This window comes from Phocoena sinus, chromosome 3 (assembly GCF_008692025.1).
Source record: "Phocoena sinus isolate mPhoSin1 chromosome 3, mPhoSin1.pri, whole genome shotgun sequence".
Lineage (NCBI taxonomy): Eukaryota > Metazoa > Chordata > Mammalia > Artiodactyla > Phocoenidae > Phocoena > Phocoena sinus.
Window position 1 is genome coordinate 6,090,819 of NC_045765.1, and position 19,717 is coordinate 6,110,535.

At 50.2% G+C, this 19,717-nt stretch overlaps 1 protein-coding gene across 1 annotated transcript in view; it reads right to left on the minus strand.

The window, feature by feature from the left end:
* Positions 1-19,717, minus strand: part of ELAVL1 (ELAV like RNA binding protein 1) — a 34,386-nt gene that overhangs the window by 10,673 nt on the left and 3,996 nt on the right. Inside the window, exons 2-3 of the mRNA XM_032626669.1 lie at positions 9,146-9,335; positions 2,543-2,646 (exon numbers count right to left, since the gene is read on the minus strand). Coding sequence (XP_032482560.1) covers positions 2,543-2,646; positions 9,146-9,317 — 276 coding nt within the window. The 5' untranslated portion in view covers positions 9,318-9,335. The remainder of the gene's footprint in view (positions 1-2,542; positions 2,647-9,145; positions 9,336-19,717) is intronic.

The following is a 19,717-nucleotide window of genomic DNA, read 5'->3' on the forward strand; positions in this document are numbered from 1 at the left end:
TTATCAAATGTCCCAACGAGGGGCGTCCGATTTCAGGCAGGACAGCTGAAGGAGGGAGGCAGGCCTGCCGGGACTCAGGCTAGTCTGTGCTTTCCCAGGATCAGGCTGGGCCAGTAGGGAGCTGCCTCCCAGGACCATCCTGTCTCATCCCTTGCAGATCTGTCCAGAACAGGTTGCATTTGGGGTCTGCCCTTGGCTTTTGGTGAAGGTCACTGTGGGAAAGAACATTCCCAAATTAGCACCGTGGGAGTGGTGTAGAGGCTGGCACTGACTGTAGTTACAATTGTCCCCTGATAAAGCCCCAGAGAGGCAATGCTTTCAAAGCCAACTGCGCTTCAATTCCTTTCAGCAGAGGTGTCTCCAAGGACCTTGATGGCCACTGCAGCTTTCCTTTTCTCTTCAGTCACCGTCAAGCTCAGAGTCAAATCAGAATCCAAGAAGACTGCACTAGAGAACCCGCTCGCGGCAGGTGTGTGATGATGCAGTAGGTGTGCCTGGCCCCGCTCTGAGACACTAGGCCCAGACCCCTCTTTTCTAAGCTCCTGGCACCACCTGCTCCTTGGCCTCAATCTGGTCTACTGCCCTATTCTTTTTTTTTTTTCTTCAGTATGTGGGCCTCTCACTGCTGTGGCTTCTCCCATTGCGGAGCACAGGCTCTGGACGCGCAGGCTCAGCGGCCATGGCCCACGGGCCTAGCCGCTCCGCGGCATGTGGGATCTTCCCGGACCGGGGCAAGAACTCGTGTCCCCTGCGTTGGCAGGCGGACTCTCAACCACTGCGCCACCAGGGAAGCCCTACTGTCCTATTCTTAGGAAACATTCCTGTGAGAGGTTTTTGAAGAACAAGGAATTTTTGAATTACGTGCCCCCACAAATTCACATGTTGGAGTCCTAACCCTCAGTACCTCAAAATGTGACCTCATTTGAAACAGGATCATTATAGATGCGATTAGTGAAGATGAGGCAAAAGCGGAATAAGACGGCCCCAAATCAATGACTGAGGTCCTTATAAAAAGGGGAAGTTTGGACACAGACATGCACTCAGGGAGAACCCCGTGTGAAGATGAAGGCAGAGAGTGGGGTGATGCTTCTATAAGCCGAGGACTGCCCAAGATTCAGTGACCACCAGGCGCCGGAAGAGGGGCACGAAACAGATCCTCCTTCACAGCTCACAGCCCTCCGAAGGCATGCAGCCTGCCACACCGGATCTTGGATTTCCGGCCCTCAGAACTAGGTGGGAGGACAGGAAGGTGCAAAGGCTCAAAAGGATGATCTCACTCCAGTGGCGTCGGGCCGAGGGACACAACTCTGGTGACTCTGGCAGGCATGCGTCTCAGGAATGAGGGCTGACCTGCCAGTCTGCAGGTGAGGGGCAGTGGGCAGAGTGCTGAGAGGCTGCTGCAGGAAGCCGGGTCAGGGTCCTGCGTGGGGCGGGGGTAGGAGGCATATTCTACAGGAGGGATCGGCAGGGACCGATGCTCGGGAAAACCCAAGGTTGGTCCAGGGGTAGGCAGAGCCTGAAGACAGACACTTGGGGTGGGGCCCCGGGCTGAGAGAAGGAGGGCGTGGTTAGCAGTGGCAGGTTGAGAGGAGCGTGAAGGTTGGGGAAGCCACCCTGAGGCCTGGAGGACTCGCTGACTTGTCCCAGGAAGCCACCACACAGCCCTTGAACTGGGAATGACGCTGATGACGGTCTGCCCAAGGCCCTCCGAGCTGGTGCTGCATGGCTCCCTCACTCCCCTCAAGTCACCTCAAGTCATCATGAACCACCCCCCCAGGACACGGCGCCCCTGGGACGCCTACCTCTGCCACACCTGGCTTTCACTGTTCTGTTTATCGTTTGTGTGCACGCACGCGCGCACACACACAGGCCCAGCCCCACAAGGGCATGGAATTTGTTTTGTTCACCGTGTGGCATATAGTAGGCACTCATAAACATCTGCCAAATGAATGCTGAGTGACTGGTGGGAAGGATTACACCAGTGATGGAGCAGGAATGGAAGCCTGGGCAGGAGGCGGGAGGGACGATGCTGCTGCTGCCGCCGCCGCCGCCACCACAGCAACAACCGGGCGCAAGCAGGAGGGCAGGGCAGGCCCAACACCCGCTCGGCATGAGGTCGGGAGCTGCAAGAGGATGGGAGCACTTTGGCCAGTAGAAGAGACCGGTGGGGAGGCCTTCGGAGAAGGCTGCTGTGAGCCAACATACGAGGGACACCCGGGGCCAGGGAGAGGGATATCCCAGCCTAAGTCCTTCACGGGGACCCTCCCGTTGCTGGTGGGGCTGAGGAGGACATGAGCCAGAGGCACAAGGCCTGGGACGGTCACCACCCGACACATCTGACACGCAACACCTCTCTTCTCAGCAGACAGGAGGCCCCCCAGACACCCTGGAAAAGCGGCAGGCCTCTAAGGCGCAACTGTGCTAATGGTGCGGTGACGGTGATGGTGAAGTAAGGGTGGGGGGAGTCTCTCACCCAGGCCAGGGCTCAGCACAGACCTCTGTGCAGCTAGGAATGAACGAGATGGTGATTGCAGCTCCTTACCTTAATGGTTTTTGACTGGAGCCGCAGGCCGTTCAGCGTGTTTATCGCTCTCTCTGCATCCTTTGCAGTCACGTAGTTCACAAAGCCGTAGCCCAAGCTGTGTCCTGTGTGGGAGAACACAGGGACATGGGTGAGCCACTGAGAGCCAGTGAGTGAGCGAGACAGACAGATGGGGAGGATGAACAGGACTATGTCCGGCTGGGCTCAAAAGGACAAGAGCAGAGAGAAGACCGAGAGAGAACGCTAAGAGCCAAGGCCTCTGGGAAGGTGGGAGTTAGAGATCAATGGTTACAATCTATATTGATAGTTTATTTGTTACACTCCCTCGGCCAACCTGTACATTTTCTGCAAGGAACAAATTTACAAAATGTTGTTTTAAAAAAAGTTTATTTAAAGAGAAACACTGTGTTACTAAGAGCATCCTAGGGAACCCATCACCAAAGCAGTGACAAGGAGCCGTCCCACTGGTGCCGGCCACTCTGTGTGGCTCCGCGGGGGACTGCGTTGGGGGGGTGAGGAGGAGGACAGTCACAGCAGCACACAGGACAGGCTGGTGGGGAGAACCTGACTACGATCAGCTGTCAGTGTCCAGGCTGTTTTCCTCGACTTCCACGCCCAGAGTGGGAAGGCCTGCTGGGCTCTGGCGCCACCCAGTGTCGGTTGCCCTCACTTTCCCAAACCTGCCGCCCAGCTCGGGGAGGAGGAAGGAAGCACCGGGAGAAGCCGGGGGCCCCACCTCCACAGCCCTGGCCAGATATCCAGAGCCCCCCTGGAAGCAGCTCCCTTGGCAACAGCCTCATTAGCCGAAGCCGAAGCCTGGGGGAGTCGTAAGGCAGGTGCAAACCTGAGTTCTTCCCAAAGAAGTCCAGGGTTACAAGCAGGGTGTCCCCACTCCCTCTTGGGGAACTGTTCAGAAGTGGCAGGAGTGACCACCAACTGGATACACAGGAGGGACACAGCACAGGAGAGGGGCTGTGGGTCCCCGGGAGGGTTGGAGTGTTCTACTTTCTGTGGTGGGCAGCTGTGTGCGCCAAGAGGGAAGGCGGGTGAGGAATGAAGGGGAGGCCCTGGTTTCGTCCACTGGATGAGGCCGGTGACTAAAGCGTTAACACACAGTGCTGAGTGCCCACCTCCACCCTTTCCTTCACTATAAACCAACTGCTCTCAATTCTAGCCGCTTGTTAGAATCACCAGGGTGGCTGCTAAAAACTATCACTGCCCAGGCCAAGTCCCGACCAATGACATCAGAATGGGGGTGGGCGAGGCAGGAGTGGGGACAGTTTCAGTTGTTTGTAAAGCCCCCAATGATTCCAACTCAAAGCCCAGGTTGAGAACTGTCGCTGGAAGTGCATGACAGGAGCGGGGCTCCCCGTGGTTATGCAGAAGAGCCCCCACTTAAGGGGCTGTGATCAGAGCAGGTGCCTGGGGGAAGGCCCTCACTTCCCAAGTTACTGTTTCTCTAATAGGGGCCACAAGCCACGCGGGGTAACGATGCAGCACCCCAGGGCCCTCCTCAGCCCAGGACCCAGGACGTCGGGCAGGCGTCAGGATCCACACTTCCAAGCCCCTTATAGGTGATCCTGCCCCTTAGAGGCAGCGGGCCCGCTGCAGTCAGTGCCTTGAAGGCAGGTCAGCTGCTGCCCCCTCCCGCTTTAGGGGCGATGGAAGACCAGCCCTGAATGAGGGGGGTCTGAGGTCTGGTGGGGGAGCAGGGGGGTGGTGCTCAGGCACAAGCCCGGTCAGTGCGTGGATCCTGTACAGGCTGCTGGGGCTTGAGGAGGGCGAGGCCTGCCAGGGTCAGGAGTGGGGGCAACCAGAGCCCAGGATGGGAGATATGGTGGAGGGCGGAGGTGCGGGAGATGAGGGAAAGAAGGACGGGGACGGAGGATGAATAAACCCTGGGCCTGATCTAGAGATATATGAGGCCAGCGCCCCCCAGCTCTCACTTCCCTGCACCGTAGGAAGGGCACTGCTTCTCAGCTCTGGTTCTGACTATGCCCGGCACCGGCGTTGCCCTCCCTCCAGAAAGGTTCAAACACCCCAGACTGGCCGACTCAGTGGGTCTGACTGGGGCCTGAGAGGCATTTCTCCCAGTCCCCAGGTGCTGCGGCTGGTCAAGGGCTGGCACCCGGGAGCCGCTGCCCTGGAGAAAGCAAGGCTATCTCCACAAGGGGCAATCTGCTGGGTGACCCCTGGGCCAGTGCTCTTGCATTGCCAAACATCTTTCTCTCTCTTTAGACAAGGGTTAAGACTAAGAGACGATTCCATGGCATTTCGCCTTGCTTTCGTGGACCAGAGCAGCCAGACGTAATGTTTTAATCCCTTAGTGTTCCTCACACTGACCTGGGGTGCACAGCTGAGGAAGGTGAGTGCCCCGTGGACGAGGCCCTCCTCTGCAACGTGAGTCCTTTCTCTAAAGGTCCACGGGGCTCAAGGGAAGACATCACTGATGGAGAGAGACTGGGTCTTGGGGGGGATGAGTGAATTAATTAGGCAATAAATAAGAAGTAGCAAATGTCCCCAAAGGAAAGAAGATGGGCAAAGGACAAGAGTCCTTTTACAAAAGAGGAGTACAAACAGCCAGAAGAGATGAACTTTACTAGAAATGCAAACTGCCACCACGACCAGATGTCATTTTTCACTTAAGAGGTGAGAAACCCTGCCTGGGCCTAGGGGATGGCAGGGCCGAGCAGAGGGTGAACCGCAGACCCCTGGAGGGCCAGTTGGCAGTAAGGGTCACTCTCTCCCCTCTGCGGTTCATTTCTAGGAAGACTTCCTACAGAAATAACCAGTCAGCAAAGATTTGTGCCAGGATATTTATCTCAGCCGGGCTTGTAACTATGGGAAAACAGTTACAACCTGTTGTAAACTCAGAACCTGCATGCAACAGAATACCACGCAACCCCTGTGACAGCTATGTTCAGTGACAGGGAAAAATGTTCGCAGGTACAGGAAGAAAAGTTCCCCACACAGCTTGGGAGGTGCGAGCCCATTTTTGTAAAAGCACATGACTGCTCACAACCATAAATATGTAAAGAACACAGTCTGGACGGACATGAACCAAAAAGCTAACAGTTGTGGGATTATGGGTAACTTAAACTTTTCTTCCTGTTTGTCTCATGTTAAATTTTTTTCTAAAAGGAACAGAGGTGATTTGCATGGTCCATGGTCGGCACTCAATAAATATTTGCTGAATGAATGAATGTCTATGTTGATCTGCATTCTCCCCCAATCCCTAGATCTACTCATTCATTCACTCAACAAACACTGACTCTGGCTACATCTGGGAATACAATAGGGTCCTTGCCTCCGAGAACCATAAGGACCTACTGGACCAGAAAGTTCCAACCCCAGTGCAGTGTGGAAACCCACGTTGCAGGTCTGCCTGATTGCTATGGGGACCCAAAGAGCATCTCACGCCGAGTAGATCAGGCCAGGAAAGACATCCTAAAGCAAACGGGGCCCGGGAAGTGAAGGCTTTAAAAGCAGCTGAGTGACAGGGTACATCTGGTATGTTAAAGAGAGATTCCTTTGCCGCAGTTGGGAGAATGGGCTGGAGGGAGCATGGCTGGCCAGTTAAGAGCCTAAAGCAACAAGGCAAGCAGAAGACGATATGGCCTGGTCTAAGATGGTGGCAGGGGTGATGGAGGAAAAAGGATGGAAGCATCCAGAAGGACCAGTGTCAGGGACACACGTCAAAGGTCATGCTTAGACTTCTGACTGGAGCCACTGAGTGGACAGTGGTGCCATCTGCTAAGATGGGGACCCTGGGAAATAAGCAGTCGGCTTGTGGGAGAGTCAAGGTCAGTTTGGGAAACACTGAGAGGCTGAAGGACCTAGAAAGTTCTCTCGGGAGAACTTTCTGGTTGAAAGAGAGGTGGCCAAATTGAATGTCCAGCTAAGCTGTGGGTGTGCATCTGCTGACCCGAGGGTTGGCTTAGAAAGAAGAGGAGGCATGGGAATAAGCCGAGGACTGCCTAGGTCAGCGTCTGGGAAGGAGCCGCAAGAGAGACAGAGGGAGGCCTCAGAGGTAGGACAAAGCCAGGTTCACGGACCCGAGGGAAGAGGAAGCTTCCAAAAGGAAGAAACAGAGGAGACAGCTCTGTGATTGGGAGGAGAGGGAGGACATCAGCTAGAGCAGCTCCTCAGTCGGGGGCGACTCTGCTCCCCAGGGACATGGCAACATCTGGGAACATTTTTTGGTTTTCACAACTCAGAAGGTGCCCCTGGCGTATCCACTGGGTGGAGGCCAGGGATGCTGCTCAACAGCCTGCAATGTACAGGACGGCCCTCCCACAAGAGTGATCTAGTTCCAAACGTCAACAGTGCTCAAGCGGAGAAACCGTGAGCCAGAGGGAGTCCAGGCATCTCTTAAACAGCGCAGAGGCGGGAGCGTGTTTGAATGCTGGCAGGTGACCCTGGAAAGACCCACCAGGAAAGTGGGTACTTGCATAACTTGAGGTTCCTGGGATGCCGAGAAGGGAAGGGATCTAGCACAGAAGTGAGCCAGCTGTTATTTTCACTGTGAAGTAGGAAGCGGTCATCATGTGAGAGGAAAGGGGGCCTCAGGGGAGAAAATGCGCTGAAGTCGCTGCTGTGGCACAGGGATGCCCGTGTTGTGAACCTGGTTGGGGGTTTGATCAGACGGGGTGCCTGTCTGCTGGGGTGCAAGACTCTCTCTGGGGTGGGCACCTGAGCCAGGCCAGGAGAAAGCAGTCAGACGAACATAACCAAGTCCGGGGTTTCACCAGAGCGGTGTAATAAAGGACAAAAGGGAGTGAGATGTGAGGCCACGGCCCCGGGAGCAGCCTCTAATTAGTTTTCACACACCGGTGGCAGGAGGAGAAAAGTGAATGCAGTAAGTTTTCCATAAAGTCAAGTTCATTCAGTTTAAAGAACTGCTAGCAAGATGCAGAGCTGAAATGCCAACCCAGGCCCACCCACTCCACAACTCCCGGTGCATTACACTCAACTTTGCCCAGAGAGCAGAAAAGGACTATTTCTGTACTGAAATAATTTCCAAATTACGCTTTTGCTGCTTTCACTGGTTCTCAAAACCAGTTCTCTCCGGACTGATCTTGCCAAATCTAGGTGTTCTTATTAACATAGCTCACATTCCTTTGAAAACCACAACAAGCCAAGAGACAAAGAAGTCAGGAATATCAACAGGACTGAAAATTCCCTTCCACCAGAACATAAAACGAAAAAGGAAAGACTCAGTAGCAGCGCAGGAGAATTTCAAACCCCTCTGAACAAGGACTCTCTTATTCAGGATGGTCTCCTGGAACTGGAGAGAGAGTGTGGCTTCTAGAACATTCCAACACTTCAATTTTGTGTATTATCTAAAGATCCTATTTTGAAGACATTTATTACATTGCAGACTCTCAGAATTGGAAGGGTCCTTAAAGGACTTTTGCGTTCAAAGTCCCGTTCTGATGAACCAACTCCCTGTACAGTAGTCAGCCAGCCTCTACAGGAGTCATCTCGGGTACAGGCACCTTCACGTTACTGGCAAAGGCTGAAAGTCGATGAAGCAGGATGATGAGTACATGGGGTTCAATAATATTATTCTACTTTAATGTAAATTGAAATACAATAAAATATTAGGTTTCTATAATAAATACGGCTTTTGACTTTGAAATTATTTTTCAGTGTAGGGAATCCTGGTCCCACAAGCCAGAGTGGCAGCCAGAGCCCTCCTGAGAGGACCGGCCATTCCTCAGCCCAGTTATGCAGAGAGGAGGAAGAAGAGGAGGAGGGGGGAAGAGGGGAAGAGAGAGAGGAAGAGGCTCCCTAAAACGTTCCTCCCTGGGGAGGAAAGAAAGGAAGAAGTGCTTCGGAGCACCTGGTCTCCCCATGTTTTTCTCCAGAGCCCCTGAAACCACGCTCTCAGAACAGAGGCCTCTCTGTAGGGAGGGCCTTACCAGGCACCGGGCCTTGTGTAATCTCTTAGGCAGCTGGCAGCATCAGGATGTAGGCGCCACCATCCCCACTTCATGGATGGGGACACTGAGACAGGGTGGGAGGGTGGGGCTCTGAGCCAGCCTGCTAACCCCACAGCCCGCCCATGACCTGCTGCCCTGCTCCAGCCCCCCTGAGAGTGCAACCTCAGTTTCAGACGTTAAGTTGATAGCACAACAGCAGACAGTCAGGGTGGCTCAAACCTAACGAAGGACAGCCCACAGGGGACTCAGTGTTCTGCTGCGGGCCTGACCTTGTATGTGACCCTGGGAAGACAGGGTGGACCTGCCTGGGCCTGCCCCGGGCAGGGCGCTGGCCAGAGTCCCTTCCACACGTGGCACCACGCCCCTTCCAGCTCTCAGAGTGTCCCTGTTCTCCTGTCTTCTCATTTTCCCTCCCCTCCCACCGTCGTGTTTTGTATATACTCTCCATCTTATGATGGGTTTTTCTCTTTGGGGAACCTACGTCCAATCTTAGACCTGGGTGGGGGCAAAACAGAGTTGAGATAAAAATGAAACTTCACAGCTATCATTTCAAGGCTGTGGCTCTTCCTGGCTGAGGAGCACTGCAGGGCAAAGAAGACAGTGCTTAGCAGGACGGCCACACGTACCCCCTTTACAAAAACGGCTCTTGTTTCTTTACCTGCTACTTTATCCCGAATAAGTTTTGCAGATTCAACTTCACCAATACTGCTGAACAAACTTCGTAACTCATCCTGGGTCATGTTCTGAGGGAGGTAGTTGACAATCAAATTTGTTCTCCCAATATCATCCCTGCAGTCTTCAGCCATGTGGTCTTCATAACCATTAGACATTGTATTTTTTTTTTTAATCTGCAGGGGGAAAAAAAAAAGGGAAGTAAATTCCAAATGTTCATAATGCAGGATATTAAGGCAACGTTTGCGACTGTGTTGCATTTAGACATTTTTCTTTTCAACACTAGAAGTTCAACTTATGTCCACACAAAAACCTGCATGTGGATGTTTATAGCAGCTTTATTCATAACTGCCCCCAAACTGGAAGCAGCCAAGATGCCCTTCAGTAGGTGAATGGAGAAACACACGCCAGTTGTCTGGTACATGCACACAATGGAGTGTTATTCAGTGCCAAAAAGAAAGGAGCTAGGAAGCCACAAAGGCATGGGGGAACCTTACATGCACACTGCTGAGTGAAAGAAGAGCTTGAAAGGCTACACACTAGAGGGTCTCAGTTATACGACATTGTGGAAAAGGCAAAACTAGAGAGACAGCAAAAAGATTAGTAGTTGCCAGGAGCTGCGGGGAGGGAGGGTGAATAGGCAGAGCACAGGGGGTTTTACAGGGCAGTGACACTATTCTGTATGAGGGTGTAATGGTGGATACACGTCATTATACATTTGTCCAACCCCACAGAACATATAACATGAAGAGTAAACTCTAAGGCAAACCCTGGGCTTTAGCTAGCATGTAATAACAACGGCTCATCAATTACAACAAAATACCACACGAAGGCAAGATTTAATAATAGGGGAAACTTTGTGTTGGAGGAGGGGTTTATGGAAACTCACTCTGGACTTTCTTCGCAATCTTTCTGTAAACCTAAAACTGCTCTAAAAATAACGTCTACCGAAACAAAAACAAAACAAGCCCAAGTCCAACCATTTCCACTTACCAAGAGGGCTTTAAAGAAACAAACCTACAAACAATTCCAGCACCACAATTCAAGCCTCTGGGAAAAGTGGGTTGTCTTGAGAACGTTCCAAAGATCTTTGATTGCTTTCTCTCATCTCCACGTGCACTACTGATGCAGCTGTACATGGAGGAGCCTGCGAGGTGCACCTGAGCACCCCACCCAGACACGCTGTCTGTACTCTAGCAGGCAGGTAATGGTCCTCTGTGCCCCTTTATTCCCAAGACAGAGCAACTGAGCCAAGAAAGAGGTTAAGATTTCTCTTCCTGTTATAGGAGCTTGGTCTCCAAAGCTGGCAGGCTCTGGAATACCTTTAGCCGCCTGTACAAATCTTTACTTTCAGTGACAAATACCAGAGCACAGTGATGGCTTCGGACTAGAGTCAGCTCAAGACCACTCTTCTGGAAGCGCCACTCACTCTAGGTTTTGCTCACAGTCACTGCTTTGCGGCTGCCTCGTCCAAGATGTCCTGTGTCTCTGCCTCTAAAGAAATAGGCACCCCGTGGGGCTCAAATGTCATCACTGAGAAAAAGGCCCTGCTGCCCATCAGTCGAAGTAGGTTACAGGGGAGCAGCCCACTCCTTTCTCCAGATTCCTACTGCCTAGTTCTGATTTTATGCTTCAAAACCCAGTGCCCAGGGCTTCCCAGGTGGCGCAGTGGTTGAGAATCCGCCCCTCAATGCAGGTGACACGGGTTCAAGCTCTGGTCCGGGAAGATTCCACATGCCGCAGAGCAATGAAGCCCAGTGCGCCACAACTACCGAGCCTGCGCTCTAGAGCCCGTGAGCCACAACTACTGAAGCTCGCACGCCTAGAGCCTGTGCTCCACAACAAGAGAAGCTACCGCCATGGCCTGCACACTGCAACAGAGTAGCCCCCGCTCGCCACAACTAGAGAAAGCCCATGCACAGCAACGAAGACCTAGAGCAGCCAAAAAAACCCCAAAAAACCAACAACCCAGTGCCCAGTGTCAGGAGCATTTAGCCTCCTCTAAAAATAGCCTTGCCAGAGGTTATACAGAAACCTGAACACATCTCCTGCACAGGATTTCCCTGAAATCCTGCCCTGAATCAAGAAGCAGAGAGGAATCAGGTCTGGTTCCCTGTTTCCTGGTGGAGACATTCAGGTCTTCTCTACCTTCCCACCCTCTCACTTGCTTCAGACCATACACAACATGCAAAATTAGTCCAGTCTCCCAGTATTTCTTTTATTTATTTGAAAATGTTCTATGCTTCCTGCTTTTTATAAAATATTTCAGCATCAAGAGCCATAAAAGGAAAGATTGGAAACCTAGACTTCATAAGGTCAAAAACTTTTGGACGGCAAACGCATCACACACAGACAAGCAGCAGACTGGGAGAAAATGCCTGCTGCCTATCATCTTATTTAGAGCTGCGGGTCTCACACTGGGTGATTCTGCCCACCTCCCCACCCCCCAGCCCCTGGGACAGGGGCAGTGTCTGGAGACACTGCTGGCTATCAGGACTGGGGGGTGGTGCTGGGCCACTAGCACCTAGTGGGTAGAGGCCAGAGATGCTGTTAAATACTCCATAAAGCACAGTACAGGACAGGACAGCCCCAACCAAGAATGATCTAATCCAAAGTGTCAGTACTGCTGAGGTTGAGAAAAGTTGATTTGGGGCATCTGCAAATTAAAAAGAAAAAACCCACATATCACTAGCAGAGAAGTGGACAAAATACATGAGCTGCAACTAATAGATGCTGGCAATTCATAGAGCTAATAAGCCATGAAAAGAAGTTCAAGTTCACAAACAATGAGGAAAATGCAAAATAAAAAGAGATGCTACTTTGTGTCAGTCAGATGGAATACAATCCAGGATGGATAAAACCCAGTGTAAGTAAGGATAAGGAGGAAAAAACACCCTTATACACCATCGATATGAGTGTGACATGGTACAACCTTTTGGAAGGATAACATGGCAGGTCCTATCAAAATGTTTAATGTGAATGCTACCCTCTGACTCAGAGCTGTAGGAAACTGCTCTACAGAAATAATCATACATATGCAGGAAAACATGTGCGAGGAACACACCGACCCCATGGCTGGTAAAGTGCTGGACACAATCTAAGTATGTTATTAGTGGGGGATGGTTCAATAAATAACAATTTTCAGTAGAAAGCATGGCATTAACGGGTTTAATAAGGAAAAACTCCACAAATCTATTAAACCTTCTGTGGCCATGAGACTTTAAGATAGATCATTAGCTCAAAAACAAACAAACAAAAACATCTGTTGAAGCCTGAACCAAAGTACAAGGGTTAACTCTGAAGAATTCTAAAGCACACTGAAGTTTGCTCAAAATGTGACTCAAACGTTTTTCTTCCTCCTTCCTCTTTTTTTCCTTTATCCCCCTCTCTCTTCACTCTTGTTCTGAGTTAGGCATCCACTCTTCTGCCTTTTCCCTCGCCCTGCTTTCATGGAAGATAAACTGGGCAGTAATTACCCCATTCTCGCTATCCAGAGTGGGGTGTCCTCTATGCCTGGTAAAAAGTTAGCTTCCTAAAACAGTGGTTGGCAAACCACGGCCTGCAGGCCAAATTTGTTCAGTCCACCTCCTGTTTTCATAAATAAAGTTTTATTAGCACACAGCTACTCCCATTTGTTTATGAATTGTCTATGGCAGCTTTTGCACTCCAGTGACAGAGCTGAGTAGCTGTGACAGAGACCATATGGTTCACAAAGCTGAAAATATTTACCATCTGGCTCTTTACAGAAAAAGTGTGCCGACCTTTGTTCTAAAATGTAAACAACAGAAAAATTTCTTGGAGAAAATCTTTGCGACACCAGGTGAGGCAAAGAGTTCTTAGATACCATGCCAGAAGCCAAATTCATTTAAAATAAATTGACAAACTGGATATCATCAAAATTTAAAACTTCTGCTCCTGCAAATGACACTGCTAGGAAAACTATAATCCACAGACTGGAAGAAAATATTCAAATCACATATCTGAAAAAAGACTTGTATCCAGAACATATTCTTTTAAAAAACCTTTGAAACTTAACAATAAGAAAAAAACAACCCGATTTTAAAATGGCAAAAGATGTAAACAGATACTGAACCAAAGATATACGGATGGCAAATAAACACATGAAAAGTTTCTCAACATTATCAGTTATTAGGAAAATGCAAAGTAAAACCACAGCAAGGGAATTCCCTGGTGCTCTAGTGGTTAGGACTCCACACTTTCATTGCCGAGGGATGGGTTCAATCCCTGGTCAGCGAACTAAGATTCTGCAAGCCGTGCAGTGCTGCCAACAAACAAACAAACCAACCAACCACATCGAAATACCACTACCCGTCTAGGAGGCCTAAAACCAAACAAAACAAGCAAGCAAGCAAACAATGATGACAAAACAGACAATATCAAGTTCTGGTGAGGACGTGGAGAAACTAGAACTTTCATGTACTGCTGGTGGAAATGTAAAAACGTTACAGCAGGGCTTCCCTGGTGGCGCAGTGGTTGAGAGTCCGCCTGCCGATGCAGGGGACACGGGTTCGTGCCCCGATCCGGGAGGATCCCACATGCCGCGGAGTGGCTGGGCCCGTGAGCCATGGCCGCTAACCCTGTGCTCCACAACGGGAGTGGCCACAACAGTGAGAGGCCCGCGTACAGCAAAAAAAAAGAAAAAAAAAGGAAAAAAAATGCATAAAGCTGCTATAAATGGTATCGCACAGGTTTTTATATGAACAAAACTATTTCTTGTACGTGAGGACTAGGCAAAGGTTGCTGGGTCATATGGTAAGAGTATGCTTAGGCATAAGAAAGTGCCAGTCTGTTTCCCACAGTGGCTGTAACGTTTCGTTTTTGGTTTTTTTGCAGTACGCCGGCCTCTCACTGTTGCAGCCTGTCCCGTTGCGGAGCACAGGCTCCGTACACACAGGCTCAGCGGCCATGGCTCACGGGCCCAGCCGCTCCGCGGCACGCGGGATCCTCCCGGACCAGGGCACGAACCGGTGTCCCCTGCATCGGCAGGCGGACTCCCAACCACTGTGCTACCAGGGAAGCACTATGCATTTTTTTAACACTCGGTTTTTATTATTTATTTATTCTTTTTCATAGTCTTTTCCATTATGGTTTATTACGGGATATTGAATATAGTTCCCTGTGCTATACAGTAGGACCTTGTTTATCCATTCTTTATATAATAGTTTGCATCTGCTAGTTCCAAACTCCCACTCCATCCCTCCCCTCCCGCTTGGCAACCACAGTCTGTTCTCTATGTCTGTACGTCTGTTTCTGTTTTGTAGATAGGTTCATTTGTGCCATATTTTATCATTTTAAAATTTTTATTTATTTATTTGTTTTTGGCTACACTGGGTCTTCACTGCTGCACACGGTCTTTCTCTAGTTGCGGCGAGCGGGGGCTACTCTTCATCGCAGCGCGCGGTCTTCTCATTGCGGTGGCTTCTCTTGTTGCGGAGCACGGGCTCTAGGTTTCAGTAGTTGTGGCACGTGGGCTTCATAGTTGTGGCTCGAGGGATCTACAGTGCAGGCTCAGTAGTTGTGGCGCACAGGCTTAGCCACATGTGGGATCTTCCCGTACCAGGGCTCAAACCCATGTCCTCTGCATTGGCAGGCGGATTCTTAGCACTGTGCCACCAGGGAAGTCCCCATGCCGTATTTTAGATTCCACATATAAGTGATATCATATGATATTTGTCTTGCTCTTTCTGACTTACTTCATTTAGTATGATAATCTCTAGGTCCATCCATGTAGCTGCAAAGACATTATTTCATTCTTTTTTATGGCTTAGTAGTATTCCATTGTATATATGTACCACATCTTCTTTATCCATTCATCTGTCAATGGACGTTTAGGTTGTTTCCATGTCTTGTCTACTGTAAATAGTGCTGCTATGAACATAGGGGTGCATGTCCCTTTTTGAATTAGAGTTTTGTCTGGATATATGCCCAGGAGTGGGATTGCTGGATCATATGGTAACTCTGTTTTTAGGTTTTCTGAGGAACCTCCATACCGTTCTCCAAAGTGGCTGTACCCATTACATTACATTTTTAAAATATATATATATATTTAAGTTAATTAATTAATTTATGGCTGCTTTGGGTCTTTGTTGCTGCACGCAGGCTTTCTCTAGTTGCAGTGAGCAGAGGCTACTCTTTGCTGCGGTGCATGGGCTTCTCATTGCAGTGGCTTCTCTTCTTGTGGAGCACAGGCTCTAGGCACGCGGGCTTCAGTAGTTGTGGCTCACAGGCTCTAGCACGCAGGCTCAGTAGTTGCGGCGCATGGGCTTAGGTGCTCCGTGGCATGTGGGATCTTCCCGGACCAGGGCTCGAACCTGTGTCCCCAGCATTGGCAGGTGGATTCTTAACCACTGCACCACCAGGGAAGTCCCATGTGTAGAGTTTTTGATGATGGCCATTCTGAGTAGTGTGAGGTGGTACCTCATTGTAGTTTTGATTTGCATTTCTCTAATAATGAGCAATGTTGAGCACCTTTTCATATGCCTATTGCCCATCTGTATGTCTTCTTTGGAGAAATGTCTACTTAGGTCTTCTGCCCATGTTTCGATTGAGTTGTTTCTTTGTTATTGAGTTGTATGAGCCGTTTGTATATTTTGGAAAGTAAGCCCTTGTCGGTAGCATTGTTTGTAAACATTCTCTCCCAGTCTGTAGGTTGTCTTTTTCATTTTGTTTATGGTTTCCTTTGCTGTGCAAAAGCTTATACGTTTGACTAGGTCCCACCTGTTTAGTTTTGCTTTTATTTCTATTGCCTTGGGAGACTGACCTAAGAAAACATTGGTACAATTTATGTCAGAGAATGTTTTGCCTATGTTCTCTTCCAGGAGTTTTATGGTGCCATGTCTAATATTTAAGTCTTTATTTATTTTTGTGTATGGTGTGAGGTGGTGTCTTAACTTCTTCGATTTACATGCAGAGCAGCTTTCTTCATAATCACCCAAAACTGCAACAACCCAAATGTCCCTCAAACCTTCAGTGGATAAACTACAGTACACCATACAATGGAATACTGCTCAGCAATACAAAGGTACTGCTATTCACGCAATTTGTATGAATCTCAAATACATTTTGCTCAATGAAACAAACCAGACTCAAGGCTACTGCATGATTCCATTCTGGAAAAGGCAAAATCACAGGGATAGATCAGTGGTTGCTGGGCGCAGGGAGCAGGGGAAGGGTTGACACAGGGGGAGCATGAGGAAATAGTTTTGTTTCCCGGGCAATAAAATTTTCCAATATCACGATCATGGTGGTGGTCACTCATTTATCAAAACTCAACTCTACACCAAAAATTGGATTAAAAAATAAATTTTAAAAGATTTAAAAAGTGAAGCTTCTGCACGACGCCCTGCTCCTCGGCATGCTGACTCCTCATGACTGACGGGCCCAGCCAAGGCTGAGCAGCCCCCTGCGGGCCCCCTTCTTGGTCAACTGGCAACAATGAAGAACCCAAACACCAAGAGCACAGTTTCTCGGTGCTTCAGTGCCACCCTGCCATCCAGGCCCCTTCCCCCGACCTTTCCAAACCTGCATATCTGATACAGGGCCAAACCAGCTCTGTTCCCACAAGTACCAACTACAACCTGGCCTTGGCATCTGCCTGACAATCAATGACTCCCAGTCATGGCCACCTCTGGCCACCTCTGACTCAGCGTGTCTCTCCGCGTGGCTGTCCTGTGCTCTCCTCCAGGTTGTCGCTCTCAGCCCCATCAAGCTAGCCCCTCCCCCGGCTCTCCCTGTCAGTGGGGTCACCACCTGCTGAGGCTCAGAGGTTACATGACTTTGCTCAGGGGCAGTCATCACACTGTTAATCAGTGGCAGGGCCAGGCCCTGAGCTATGGCTACAGAGCTGTCTTTCAAGGATGAAACACCAGGCCCTTTGCGATGGCCCCTGCTTGTCCCCCTTCTCCCCTCACTTGAGCTCCCCCAGCACGCCGCAGACCTTCATCTTCCTGTGCCTTTGTTATGGCTGCTCCCTTCGCAGGGACTGCCCGCCGTCTCCACCACCTCCTCACTTGTCTTTAAAGAGTCTCCCAGGACGCTTGGTTGCTCTAGTTCTCAGTGCTCGTATACCACTGGCGTGAACCTTTATTATTGCATGAATCACTCCAACTCGTAATTAGTTGCTTTTCACCCACAGCACTGGTGAAAGCATTGAGGCCCAAGGCTTCAAGGCCAAGGGTCCCCAGGTAAACCCAAGGTACCTGGCAAAATGTAGGTGCATCATGCAGGCACACACAGGAGGGGGGAACAGACACAGGAGGGGGGAACAGACACAGGGTCTCAGACTCACCTGGGAATCATGTGTATTTGGTGCATTCTTTTACATTAAAGAAGGGTGGTTGGAAATTGTACTGACAGTCTATTAATACACTTGGTATCTTACTTTTTTAGAATCATCCCATCCCATCCCAACCCACAGAATCAAAGTCAATTGCAGGGAGCAAAAGGGAAACTTAGTTTAGCAAAGCAATTCCTGCTGATTTGGAAATGTTTCTGGTAACAGATATACCAAGCAGAAGTCCTTTTAGGATGATCTCTGAGGGTTTTCAGCCCTACTGCACTATTTTAAGCGATCCTGGTTGTCTGTGTGACTTCACAGATGTTGTTCACATCAGTAGTATACCTACTATGTATATAAGGAACAGATACAATATCTATGTACGTGTACATGTGTATGTATATATATAAAACATGCGTAGATGGTACCTATGTAAAGGAGCAAGACCGGATTCCATCAGGCACCCCTGAGAATCTGTCTCATTTTATAGTCACAGAGCAGGCTTTCTAAACTACTTGGGCCAGAACAAAACTAGAACAGTCAAATATAACCTCAGGCTCAACCCTGACACTTCACACATCCTACGACAGGGCTTGGACTCAATTATTTCTGCAGTCCTTTCCAGATGTATAGTCCTGAGTTCTTCAAGGTAAAAGTCTTAGGAATGCAAGGTCACCCAAGAAACGCTGTGGTGCCAGAAAGAAACCGAAGGCACCACCTGACCCAATTATAAGTGCTACGCAAGGTGAGGGCTCTTTTAGGTCGACTTGATCCGCGTTTCCTTACTCGTCCCTTCCCACCGCCCACAGAGGGGAAAGATGCCCAGTGGGCAGCTCATCTAAGTCACAGCAACTCCACGCCTGCCAGCCTGAGAAGCCCAGGGGAGGGGCAGAGCAGGTGCCCATCGGTGCAGCCCAGTGTCTGGCCCAGTCAAAGCGCCCCATGGGTCCCAAGGGGACCTGATCAGACCCAGAGCGCTGCTAGGAGTCCTGGCTTCTTTCTGGCTGGTCAAGGGCCCTCCAGGGCTCTCACAGGGAACTGCAAAGCAACATGGCACAGCGGGAAAAACTCACGGGCTTTGACAGACCTGAGTTCCAACACTAACCCTACGGCTAATCAGCCGAACCATTGTGGGGACGTCACTTCCTTTCCCTGAGCTTCCGTTTCCTTGCCTGCAAACTGGGGTGTTACCCACTGCTCTGCAGCTCTCAGCACACTTCCCGACACTTGGTGAGCGCCCACTTCACCACTCACCTCAGGTTTACTAAGGAACACTTTGACCCTTTCCCCTTGGGACCCTGGAACCGATCCACACCTTTGAGGCCATTTCTAATGGGTCTGGGTTCCACGGAAGCCACATGCGGTTCTACCAGCCTGGGCCCACGAGCGCAGTGCCCCATGGAACGTGGAAGATCTCGCGGGTAGTCCTGCTCAATCACTCACCAGTCGCACACGCAACCTTGGACGAATCAACGGGCCTCCTTATCTGTTCACCAAAGATATGAAACTTATTCAAGTCTTGTCCCCCTACTCTTACTTTATCAACAAAATCAAGGTGAGCACGTGTCTCCCTGCCCTCCCCACCTCCAGCTGCAAACACCTTCATCTCCTCTCTGCCTGTCCTCGCCCCCCTCTTCAAACCTCTTCCTCCCCCGAATTACTTCATTTGGTGGCACACGCACGCACTTGTCCCCCAGGCCACCTCTGTCCATTCCCCAAACCTAAGTAAGCACCAAGTTCTGTCAGTTTTACACCTGAGATGTCTCACTCTCCCTCCATCTCACTGCCATCATCCTTGTTCAGGTCACTGTCACCTCTTGCCTAGACTGACTCCTAACTGGTCTCCCCGCCACACGATTATTTCGAACCGAGAGTCATTTGGTCTTCTCCCTCCAGATCACTCCTGTTCCTTCTGTCTCCCCATTTCTGTTCGTGGTGACATCAGTCTTGCCACTGGGTTGCTCTGGACTGTTCCCTCTCCTGTAAATCTTTCCTCTGGCATGAATGCCTGTCTGATGGATCCAGTCACTTCTGAGCTCCTTTCTAACTCTTCCTTTGCCCAGCACACACGGAGTGCGACCACGTGCCAGCACGAGCAAGGCAATGTGTGTATACGATAAAGAAGCAATCCCAGTCCCAACCCTCAAATTCAGGCCAGTACCAGACCATCTCAGTACCGCAAAAGCCTTTGACTGGTCTGTCCATCCTAACCTCTCACTCAGAAAAGCGATCTTCTGAGCTCACCTCTTGACTGTGCCCAGA